This window comes from Pan troglodytes, chromosome 6, assembly GCF_028858775.2.
Source record: "Pan troglodytes isolate AG18354 chromosome 6, NHGRI_mPanTro3-v2.0_pri, whole genome shotgun sequence".
Taxonomy (NCBI): domain Eukaryota; kingdom Metazoa; phylum Chordata; class Mammalia; order Primates; family Hominidae; genus Pan; species Pan troglodytes.
Genome location: NC_072404.2, coordinates 16,903,383 through 16,915,832, shown reverse-complemented (window position 1 = coordinate 16,915,832; position 12,450 = coordinate 16,903,383). Strand labels below are relative to the sequence as shown.

Here is a 12,450-nt window from a genome sequence, read left to right as displayed (position 1 = left end):
CCCTTTGCCCAGAATATGTCCATACTGTATGTGCTACCTGCTCGTTAGTCACTTGGCTGTCTCAGTGACTAGATCGACTATCACAGTACTGCAGGGCTTGTGTCCAAGTAACCCTTATTTTACTTAGTAACAACCCCGAAGTGCAAGAGTAGTGATGTTAACAATTTTGATATGCCAAAGAGAAGCCATAAGATATTTCCTTTCACTGAAAAGACATGTCTAGGAAAAAATAACTGGTTTAAGGCATCTTCTAGGGGTCTTGGAACATAACCCCTGCAATTAAGTAGGCAGTGGGGGGAGGCTACTGTACTGAGAGTCTACCTTTCTAAAAGAAAAGAATTAGTAGCATCGGAGAATTAGTACACATTTCCTTACTTAAGTGTAAGGTTTTCTTTTGCATAAATGCTGTAAGGCATATTGATGGCACATAATCATGCTCTGAAATTCTAAATGTGTTTATACAATATGCTCTAAAAGTTAAAAACCTTAACTTCCAGACTCAACAAGGAATGTGAAAGTGCTAGCCCAGATTTTCCAACATATCCATCCTTAAAAGATCCCACATGTATATAATAAAAAGGGTGTGTTGCTGATATTTACCTGTTAAAAAGTCATTCTTTAGGGATGATGAAACTTTTGTTATCAGAAACTGCATACACCTTGACAAAGTGGACTTATAAATTGTCTTACAACTGTCTTCAGTGGTTTGTTACATTTACATTTTACTTTATTTACTTTGTATTTTCATTTCAGTTTCAAGTTTACAGTTTTAATGACCTTGACAAAGAAAAAAATATGCCTTTATAGTCTAAGAAAAATTTCTTGGATATTTCTTCACTTGTTACTAAAATATGTCGTCAGTAAAAAACAAGTTTCCGTATGAGTTAGATCTTTTCCTATTATTCATACCAGGCAGAGTCAGTGGCTTAAATATGGCTTAAACAAAACAAACCTTTTGTTTCTAAATATCACTCTCTCTACTTATAAAATAAATATATTAGTGCATGATTCACAGAGGACCATAATCCTATATTTAAAGTGAAATATGAATTACCATCAATATTAAAAGTACTAACTACAGTACATTTAGAAAATCTGATAGGATAGCATATACTTTAAAAAATTTAGGGAGCCATGAATGCCATGGTTTAAAAATACATTAATTATAAAGATAGCTTTCATTGCTACCAAGAAATTATAACAAATGGACATTTTTCTGCATGAAAAAGTTAGACATGACCTTCCCCTGTTTAGTGTGAAACTCTGAGACAGGAAAGATTTTCATTTGATGTGTGTGAAGGCAGAAAATGAAACAGAAAATTACTCTTCAGGTTACTTTTAAAAAACATTTCTTAACATTTGAAAATCAGAGTATTATCACTAATTTTGAACTTTTCTCTCTGTGCCTAAAATGCTTGTCACTTACTGAGCACCTCTATACTTCCCAGTATTGCCATTCAACCTTCTACAAATGAGCAACCTAAAGGTTAGGTGAAACAACTTGCTGAAGTTCACAAGTACTATAAATAGTTAAGACTTGAGCCCAGTTTGTTTCTTTCCAAAGCTCAGAAAAACACTTTCATCTACACCAAATTGCATACTTAACTTTCTATATAATTTAAATTACTCTATCTTCCTACTATACGATGCATCCAATTATAAGAACTCCGCCAATTTAATGGCAATTTTTTGGGAAAAATAACTATTATCACTTAAAGATAAAAACTGCTTATAGATACACAATCTAATTTCAGAAATGTCAAAAATGAATATATTAAAAGGCAATTAACATGGCATGATGCACTTTATGTTTCTAACCTCTAATTTACAACTTATCACACCTAGGAAAGATTCCATCAGAAAATCAAAATTAGAACGCTTAACTATATTTGATTTCAAAGAACTCAATTCCATTAACTACCAGAGTTCATTTTTCGAATTTTCTTGGCTTAGATTTGAAAGTTTTCTTGAAGAAGTCTCTTAGTCATAAGCAAAAGAGCACTTCTTAAACCACAATATGTAGGTTGGAAACAATATTTTTTAACAGATAATTTTATAAAATTATGAACTAATTAAAATGTTTAATAAATTAGAGGAACCAAATTACTCTTCACTATATCTACATCTACAATGCATGCAATCTCACTTTGTTTTTTTGAAGCCAGGATTTAAGCCTTTTCTATTATTTAGGTGATATTTTCACAATTGTGAGAATAGACTAGTTTAATTCCACTAGGAGTATCTTTTCACAATGAACATGTCTCTCACACTCACACGACAAATAAAAACTGGAATAAAAATTTACATAATTAATATATTCCACACCACTTCTGAATTTTATAACAGTATGATCTATGATATATTGGTTGATTATATAACCTAATTTTAATATTTCAAATGCTGGGTTAATAAGGTAAAAATACTTTTATTAACTTTTGTAAAGCCGTAATAAAATGTCCTTTATCTTAACTCTCAGCATTTTAGTAGCTGAAATAACAAAAAATAAAAACACACAAAAAAATTTTAAACTAAAGGACAGTATGAGGTTTGCGACTTTTAAAAGACATTTATATGTATGGCAACCTACTGTACTTTGATTAATTATCTCAGTTATGATTTAGTTTCTCATCACATATGGTATTCCACAGCAAGCTATGTAAATGCACCAGGCCACATGCCACTTAGAAAATGGCTTAGTTTTTCAAGTTTGTAGTAAGCGTAATTTAGAAAGTGGCTTAGTTTTTCAATTTTGTAAATTATTAATATAGCGAAAGACGGTCAATTTTTAGATGTTCTAACCATTTTCGTTTCTCTGTGAATTTGATATTTAAATATATCAAAATATGTGTATCATAAACACTGACAAACTTATCTTAATAAATCATATTTTCAAAATGATGCTTAAGGAATAATTTACTGAAGTATATACGTTTAATATATATTATCTGATTCCCATGAAAACTACCTTAGGTTAAAGAACCAAACAGATCAATACTGATTCCAATTCTATTAATACTATTAAGAATGACTAATAAACAATCTATGTTTTACTGAAAATGATTACTTGATAAAAACATTGTCTAGAAATAGGTTTCAGAAAACACGTCTAGGACAATAAAGTATTAATAAAACCACCTACTTGACCAGGCAATAATGATGACTAATAAGTTCAATTCAGGACATAAGTGTTCAGTATGAACAATAAAACACTCTATTTTTTTTTTTTAAAGCAAAGTACCAACTATAATTAGTGGGATTGTTAAGCAAATAATTATTAATAGTCCCAAAGTACAGCACTCAATTAGAAACTAAGGGATTAAAAGACATTTATACAAACAATTTCACTTGCCAAGGAACATGCTAGAAGCAATTAGCAACTGCCTGAACTTAGTTGAGGACCTTGTTCTACAGTAGAGGATCAACTGGAAATCTGTGGGCTTTATCCCACCCACCAGGAAAGAGGAAATCTAAAGTTTAATACAAAACTAAAACCATCTTTGAGGATAACCACATACCACAGTTTTAATTCTCAGGCTTTTAGTAAGTCTACAAAACACTGCAGATTTGTTCTATTTAATTCTAATATAGGACACAATAGAAACAACTTTTTTTCCAGACTTTTTACATATCTGTATTAGTAAAAAGGCAAACCAAAACTCAGTAAAGCTCCATGAAGCACATTTTTGTAAGCTTTTGTAAGCTTGTCCCACAAACGCTAGAAGAGTACTGAATTTAGACAGCTGAGTGGTATATATCTTACCTAAAAATGATGTCTCTGTCAGCCATATAAAATCCAGAAACTTAAAATTCAATCTAATGTCAGATAAAATCCCAGAGGTCAAATGAATAGTTAAAATATTTAAAAGTCTCTTTTTTATGTGTCAGTTATATGCTTCAAATTTTAAAGAACTTTAAAGGATAATTCATTTTAATTTTATATTTTTCATAAGTCTTCTCAATGCATAAAATTCAGACATTCAATTTCCGATATTACCAAGTTCAATTAAATGTGCTTGTTTAATGTATTGTGGCAAGATACTCCTGAAGAGATTGTTCCGTTCTTAAAGAGACAAAATTCTCAATGACTGTTTTACTTGAAAATATATATTTATACATATTTATACATACAAATACATATTTGTATTTATACATATAAATACATATTTTTATATATTGTTTTGACATAGTTATAGAATTTATTTCAATGCAGAAAAGATAAAAAATAAAACCAAAATTAAAAATATCATATGTCCTCTACTTAAAGATTTTTAATACAAATGATTATTGAGAAATATCACTTGCCTTTGCTAGTCTGTCACGCATTTGTAGTTCTAGAAAATCTCCTATAAGGACTTGGATGAAATTCCTATGCATATGAATTCACAAATTATTACTACTCAAAAAATGTAGCATACTAGAAAGATCAAATAAGACTGAACCAAACAGAAGTCTCCAAGCTAAGACAGCTCACCTTGTAGTAGTCAGATAATGACCTGTCATGTATACTCCATGGCTTCTCACAAAACATAGCTTTAAACAAAGATGAAAAGCTACAAAAGTAACTGACATAGTCACGATAAAGTACATGATGGATATTTAAATCCTCAGTGGCGTCTGTGAATACATATGACCTGGAGGAACCACTTTTAAAAGAAATATTTATACCTGTTCATGTAACCATATTAAGACAAGTTATCATCATTTTAAGTGTTTCAGCAGATACAAGTTGTTGAGATCTTTATCAAGAATATCCTGGAAAAGACTGAAGCATGAACTATGTCCTATTTTTTAAATTACAATACTAAGTCTACTTTATATCTTATATGGCAATATACAATATAATATTAAAATGTCAATTTGTTGACATTTGACTTGGGTTATACACACTGTTTTAAAATTTAAAATTCCAAAAAGTTAATTTTTAGCTTCAAAACTTTGTAAAAACTGAAGTTTTTAAAAACTAGGTATAACAGTAGTTCTTATTCCTAACTGCTCATAAAATCTCATAAAATCACCTGTGGAACTTGTAAAAAATACAAATGTCAGTCCTCATCCCTTCTCTCCTCTTCCTGAACAATTCAGTTTAAAAGTTATCAGATGACAAGCAAAGTAGGTATCCATGTGGGCAGGAGTAGAGGGTGATAAGAGATTGGTTTCATATCAGGAGAGTAATGATTCAAGAGTATACATTAAGGAAAATGGGAGCCAGTTTTCTGTCAGAGAGTTATTTACAAAGGAGTTATTTACAAAGATGAAAAGGAAGAAAATTAGTTTTCAATGTCTATGAAAGCAAAAATATAGATGTAAGTGTGGCTGTGTATGAATACGTATACCTACATCCAGTCCTTGGCTTTTTCTACTGAGAAGAACCAGGAAAAGCAATATCCCAGTAACAATGACCACACCAGATCTTGGTTTCTAAATATCATTTTCCACTAAAAGGAACCTGGGCTCCTTGGAGAAACAGCTGATTCCAGGAATGGAGATAGAGACAGTATAAGCTGAGCCTGGAAGCCCTTCGGCAGGAAAGTACCTGAAGATTGGTGGAATCATGTCAAAAGGATATAGAAGGCAGCTTGAAGTGGCTTTCATTAGCTGAATTTGTAGTAATTTGAAAATAAAAATAAATAATAACATTCAATATAACCCCACTGAATAAAACAGAAAATGAAGGTTTGATGAGGAATAGGATATTTTTACATAGTCTCAAGGTTCTTCCCCAGAAATCACTAATTAATTAGAAAACTAGCAGACAACTCCTAAGATATAACATCATTATCTATAATTCAAATCAAAATTTTGTGTAGGATGCACACAGCATCACATCTGTGGTATTCTTATCAAAGATGCATAATGAATCTAAACCACAAGAAAATATTTGAAAAATGCACAGTGAAATACATTCTACAAAATAACTGCTCTGTAATTTTCAAAAGTCACAAGCTAATGAAAGTTAAGGAAAGACTAAGGAACTGTCCAGATTCAAGACAAAAGAAATATGAAAACTAAATGTAACCTGTGATTCTATACCGAATCCTTTTGCCATAAATGACCTTACTGGGATTAATAGCCAAACCTGAATGAAATCTGAGGATCAGACAGTAATAATATAGCAATGTTAATTTCCTGATCTGGCTGATTTTATTTTGGATATGAAGAAGAATGAAAAAACACTGACAGATTTCAAGCAGAGGTATGATAACTACATTTTCAGAAAGCTATTTTTGATGATGCAAATCAATAGAAAAAACATCTTAAGTATGCACCTCAACATAAATATGTATGTGTGATGTTTTATGTACCTGTTCTATAGTACTAGCTTATTTAAATCATGAAAATAGACTCAAATATGAAAATTTAAAAAGATGTTATATAGAATTAATTTAATGAGTCATTTTGTATATCTACTGTGGGGCAAACACTTCATTTAGAGGGCTCTAGTAAGCAGAATGGTTAAAAAGGGGATAAGTCTGGCCCATCTATTCAGATAGCTTCTCAAACAGGAAGAACCATAACAGAATGAGAAGAAGTGAGGCACTAAATCAAGACAGTAGTAGTGGAAAAAAGGAGCAAAGAGCAGACTGGAGAAATATTTAAAGAAGAAAACTTTTATAGGACTCAGGAAGTGATTTGCTATGTGAGATAAGGATGGGGAAGGCTTGAGGATGATTCCAGATATGTGACTTGGGTGAATGGATGGAAGAAGAAATGAGGGAAAAATAAGAGAAAAGTTGAGGTTAAGAAAGAAGAAAACACATTTCTTTTCCAGGCATGTGGCATTTATTAACAACAGGATTTTCACAACACAGTAAAGAGCAAGAAAAAAAAGCCCTAATGCAGGGTGACAGGTAGCAATGAACTAGCTCCACCGAATATAAGCATAGTGCACTGCCTGGGTGGCTGCTGTCTTAATCAATGGCTTTGAAGCATAGCCTATGCGAGAAGGTATGTTTTGTGTATGAGTGTATGTGTCTCTGTGTATTTGTATGTGTGTATATTAGTGCCTCCATGTATGTAAATATATGTGGATATGTTTGTGTCCATGTAACTGGCTATTTTTTATGAAACTCAAAATGACTACTTAGGTTTATGAAGAGTTGATGAGACAGAGAAAGTCTTATCATGCTATACTTCATGGGTATGGGTAGAATAAATAGTCATTCTTCTACTTTCAGTTGAATTGTTATTAAATCAATATTATTAAAACTAAATATTTAGGTGTATTTCAGCTTTCATGTGCTAAAACAAAAAATTATGAATTCAGATATGATGAATCTTATTAGACTTACGGAATTTCTATAAAAGTAATAGACAGGGGTAAAGATAGAAATTTTTGCCCTCATACAACCCCATATCAAAAACTTGTTACTTGAAAGACAAAGTAATATATAAATAGCTGCTGACAGTATAAATAGCAATATTTTAGAGTTTCCCCTGGTCCACAGAATTTAGACAAAATGTTAAAGTGCAATTCATTTTTCCAGCAAATATTCAACTATACACCCTTGCTTTGTATTATCTAAACTTCTAGGCGAAACAAATAGGGAGTCAAAATTTCAAATAAAAGTGAAGACTTGTAGGACTTAACAACATGACTACCGCAGAGAAAGAAGTTGGAGACATTTTACCATCTAAATTTATTTGCAATTGATTACTTCCTTTCTTATGGCAATAAGTATTTCTCCTTTAGCTTTTCATTTCATTAAAATATATGAACATGGCAAATATACCCAGTGCTACCTAGCAAATAATATTCCACCTAAGCAAATGTAGGAGAATAAAGGATAAAGCAAAGCATATGAACTTTCATTCTGGGTTTCTTTTAAGCCCTAAGATGTCACTAATTTTCTTGACTTGGATGTTAATAATATACAGCTTCCGAATGTAAAAGCTTCTGCAGCATTCACTGAATTATAAAGCATGACATTATCTATCAATGTTTTCTTCTTAGGCTGTAATACTAGCAAACATCTTTCAGAAGAAAATGCCAACAGAAATTTACTACCCACTGGTCATGAATGGAAGTCTTCCAAAGTAAGAAAAACCACCGATGCAGCACAAATATTCAAGGGCATCAATTAAGTCTCCGTAAGTTTCAGCTTAAATATTATATTAAATTTCATTTTTCATTGGAAAATAGTAGTATATTAATAGTCATATAAGTATAACGAAAATACAAATCCATTTCACTGTTGTTTCATTCCTTACAGTAAACTGTTGTGACATTCCAATATTAGAAACCATATTTTATAAAATTTTGAAAATGTTAGTTATTTATATTGGTATTCAACCACAGGTCAAACAGAGCACAGCAAATATAAAGCAAGTTTTCTAACAATGTGCCTTCCTAACGCATTTCCACTCAGAGTCCAAAGACCCATTCTGTGGTAGAGAAGAAAACAAAACTAAAACCTTATCCAATGGCTACTGGCACCTATGGCATGTACAAAATGTATGCAATGTTTCAAACAAATCTAAAACATGCCCCCTTGCCTTTTCAATGTTCATTAACAACATTACTGTATAACTTAACATTTAACATAATACTACATATTTAAAGTATTATTGAGCCTTCTCAAAAGAATATATGCAAAAAGGTATATTTAAAAAAGGTGGGAAATCCTATTTCAAAAATTGCTTTCCTAACTTGTTTGCTGGGGGTAGGAGAAAATCCCAAACAAAAAATGCACTTAAAAAAACTTATTAAAGAGACTCATAAGACAACTATTTAAACTCCATAGTGTTTCATTATTTTTACATTTAAATAAAATTTTGGGAATACATTTTTGAACTATGCAATAAAATCTTTAAAATTAAATATGTTCTCTCTTAAATCTAGGCCTTAATAAAATGCCTGGAAAATAATTCTTGCTACTATATAGTTTACTATTTTAGGTTAAAATGCTTGATTATTAAATAAAATATATGCAAATATTATATCTTAATAATCCTCATACAGATATTTATAATTTTTTTTTTTTTGAGATGGAGTCTCGCCCTGTCGCCCAGGTTGGCATGCAATGGCGTGATCTCGGTTCACTGCAACCTCTGCCTCCCAGGTTCAAGTGATTCTCCTGCCTCAGCCTCCCAAGTAGCTGGGATTACAGGCACTCGCCACTATGTCTGGCTAATTTTTTGTATCTTTAGTAGAGATGGGGTTTCACCATGTTGGCCAGGCTGGTCTCAAACTCCTGACCTCATGATCCACCTCCCTCAACCTCCCAAAGTGCTGGGATTACAGGTGTGAGCCACCTGGCAAAAAATATGTATAATTTTAAATAAATTCTGATATTTAAAAAAAGTTTAGTTTCTTTCTATAACCAAATGTCTTTTTGCAGTTTTTAATAAATAAACTTTTGCAGAAGGCCTCTGTGGTAAGCTGAAGCAAATCATTTTAGTTAATGATAAAAGAATGTTTTTGATTACATCATCAATTTTAATTCACTCTAGGACCAAAAAAATCATTTAAGTAGCATTGAAGAAAGATGGCTGGATGTCCATAATACAACAGACAGTTAATTTTCGTCATCTTTTTTGAGAAAGAAAAATCGGATTAATCTACAGTTGACCAGAATGTCTTCATTCAAATGTATTCAGTATTTCTGCCAAATGAGTCAAAACATTAGGAGTCTGGCTATTTACTTACTCACTTTAACGAACCATAAAATAAACTATGGATTACTACAATGTAAGTTTAGAATGTTAATATTAAAAAGATGTAATTTTCAAATTGATTTGGGGGTATAATCTATTAAACAACCTTATTAGAAATTTCATTCTACTCAGCTAAAATAAATATCAGAAATAAGATTTAGGATATGAAAACTATTTTGCTTTTTTTTTTTTAGAGGAACAGATTCTATATTACAATATATTATATTTTTAAATAAAACATCTATAAAATTCTATTTAATTGGTTATTCTGTTAGCTAACATAATTTATTATGACTCAGGGTGGAATTTTCCTGCCATTCTCAAGTGTGTTAAGTTAGCAGAGAGTGATCTGTTTGGGCTTTCGGAACACTATTTAATATGTTACAATAATAGACAATACGTAAAACAACTAAATATTCCATAGAGAAAATTCACATAATTTAGTAGAGTTGTTTTTTCCTTAATTTAAGAGCAAGAAAATAACCATAGCAATATATTCTTAAGGTGTATTGGTTAAAATGTTGGTTCTTCATATTCCAATTATCTTTAAAGAGGCTAATTGTGTGACATAGGAAAGCTATCAAACGGAAGGACACCAATCCCTTTTCTTATAGACTTCTCCCCTTACCTTGGAAGATGAAGAATCACATTCCTGACATATCCATCCGTAGCCTGTCTGTTTAGGAGACTTTTTCAAAGGAGGATCCAAACAGCCAAAATGGTAGCAGAGTCTGCATTCATCACACCTGCAGGGTAAACAGATTTATAGGTAGGTGTATCTAAATAATATAAAAACCATCTACTTCATGAAAAGACAAAAAGACAAACTACTGTATATTTCAACTTCAACACTGTTAATTTTATCCTTGGCTCACAAGATCATTAAATTAATGACGATGATAAAGGCAAACTAAACCTGAAATAAATGTTTTAGCAAAAACAAAATACAACAGCAATAAAATCAACAAACAAAACAAATATTTAGAACACTGACAGGAGAAATATTAAGAGCATATGAATGAACGTATATGTATAATCATGTGTTCAAAACAACCACAACAATTTCAATTGTGAACTTAAAGAATTAATCATTTGCCCATTAAATCATTTTAAAGTATTTAATAAGATACATATATAATTCAAGGATATGAATTCAATAAAATACATTTTGATTATTTAAAAAATTTTAAAACTCAGAAATTCTACTAGGCTACACTAGGTTGCAATCAATGCTATACAATTTGGACCCGATTTCTCTCTTTCTTCAAGTTAAAGTAGATTGTACGTGAACTTTCTAACATTTATAGCATGCTAACACAATCTACAACAAATAAAAATAACCTTTACATGTTAAAAAACAGAACATTTAAATATACAAAGAGATAAGACACTACCCCAATAATTTAGTTTTATTCTCTCAAATTTACCTGTCACTTTCTTCAGACCATTTGGTTTTACAAAGTACTTCCTAGTACATTTAAAAACTTATGTTTTGATAGTGTCTTTGCCACCTATGATGTACAAAATCTAAGAAAACTATCATACCTATTCTTCGTTTCAGACAATCTCATCCTGCTGACAATGAAGAAAAATCTGTATTATTTCAGTGCTTTGTAAAAAGAATTTTGCATCAGTTGGAATAACAAGACCAAAATTTAACAACAAATAACAAAGAGTATACATCTTATAGAAGGGATTGCATTCCTCATTTCATAGTTTAAAAAAAATTAAACAATAATACTTTCTCAACCAATCTGTCAGATTTTCTTTATTGTTTATCTTTCACTGATTTAAAACTTCAAATGTCAAGAAATCTGCAATTAAGAAACCAAGGGGAAAATTTACAGAACATATATTACTTGATTAAAGTTAAAAACTACTATTCAATAACCTTTTAGGAAAAAGGGGGGAAGAAGCTCTTCTTACATAAACAACACACAAAGAAAAACAATCGACTTTAAGAAACCATCATAATAAAAGGGACTGTAAATCTACATTTTTAGCAGAAATTTCATATTATGAGACAAAAATCCAATCTTCCAAAAACTCATTTGGGGAATCAAGAGTTGCAGAAAAGTTAAGCAACTTAATTAAGTTACTCAGATATAAAGAAGTTTAAAACACAATTGAATGTCCTAAGTTTATGCATTTCTTCCTCTACAACTTTCTCCTTATGAATAAAATAAGCTTATGTACTTTTCCAAAAACCTTGTAGATTCAAGACTTTAAAAAATGCTTACTATGACAGTTCTAGCTACAGGAATAGATAAAATCAAATAGGACCAATAGGACCAACAGTACGTTACTTACTATGACAATATCACACATCTAAAAATATATTTAAAAGCAGTTAAAATGTTCAAATACCTGTTGTTCTGGCATTAAGAAAGAATAATAAATAATATAAGCTAAGTTCAAATGTGACATAAAGAGACTAACTGGCAAGCCCACATAATTTTATGCTCTTTCTCAATACAACATATTTACCTTTCATTAGCCAAAATTTCAATTAAACCTATGGATATAGAAACCTTCAAAGTATAAGTACTTCTGAGTTTATGAGAAGGCTGAGATTTCTAAATAACTGAGAGCATACTCCTTCATACATAAAAGCTAGAGTTTTAATCATCTTTGATGCGAAATTTAAAAATCACATTGCTTGTTTCATCAAATAAACATATTAAATATAATTAATATTTGTCATCTCAGGTCATCAGTAAGAATAACATATGCTGCTACAGGTCTAGCAGTGTGTCAGCCTTTTGTCCTTGCAATGAGGACCAGGAGTCAGCTGTT

The 12,450-nt window shown here is 31.0% G+C and overlaps 1 protein-coding gene across 18 annotated transcripts in view; it reads right to left on the bottom strand.

The window, feature by feature from the left end:
* Positions 1-12,450, bottom strand: part of PHF14 (PHD finger protein 14) — a 248,904-nt gene that overhangs the window by 60,592 nt on the left and 175,862 nt on the right. For 9 of the 18 annotated variants that reach the window (XM_063814056.1, XM_063814059.1, XM_016957094.4 and 6 more), the window contains 2 exons: positions 11,200-11,229; positions 10,283-10,400 (listed from right to left, as the gene is read on the bottom strand). In XM_063814056.1, coding sequence (XP_063670126.1) covers positions 10,283-10,400; positions 11,200-11,229 — 148 coding nt within the window. The remainder of the gene's footprint in view (positions 1-10,282; positions 10,401-11,199; positions 11,230-12,450) is intronic. The other 9 variants (XR_010158345.1, XM_063814057.1, XM_063814058.1 and 6 more) reach the window with 2 other exon arrangements.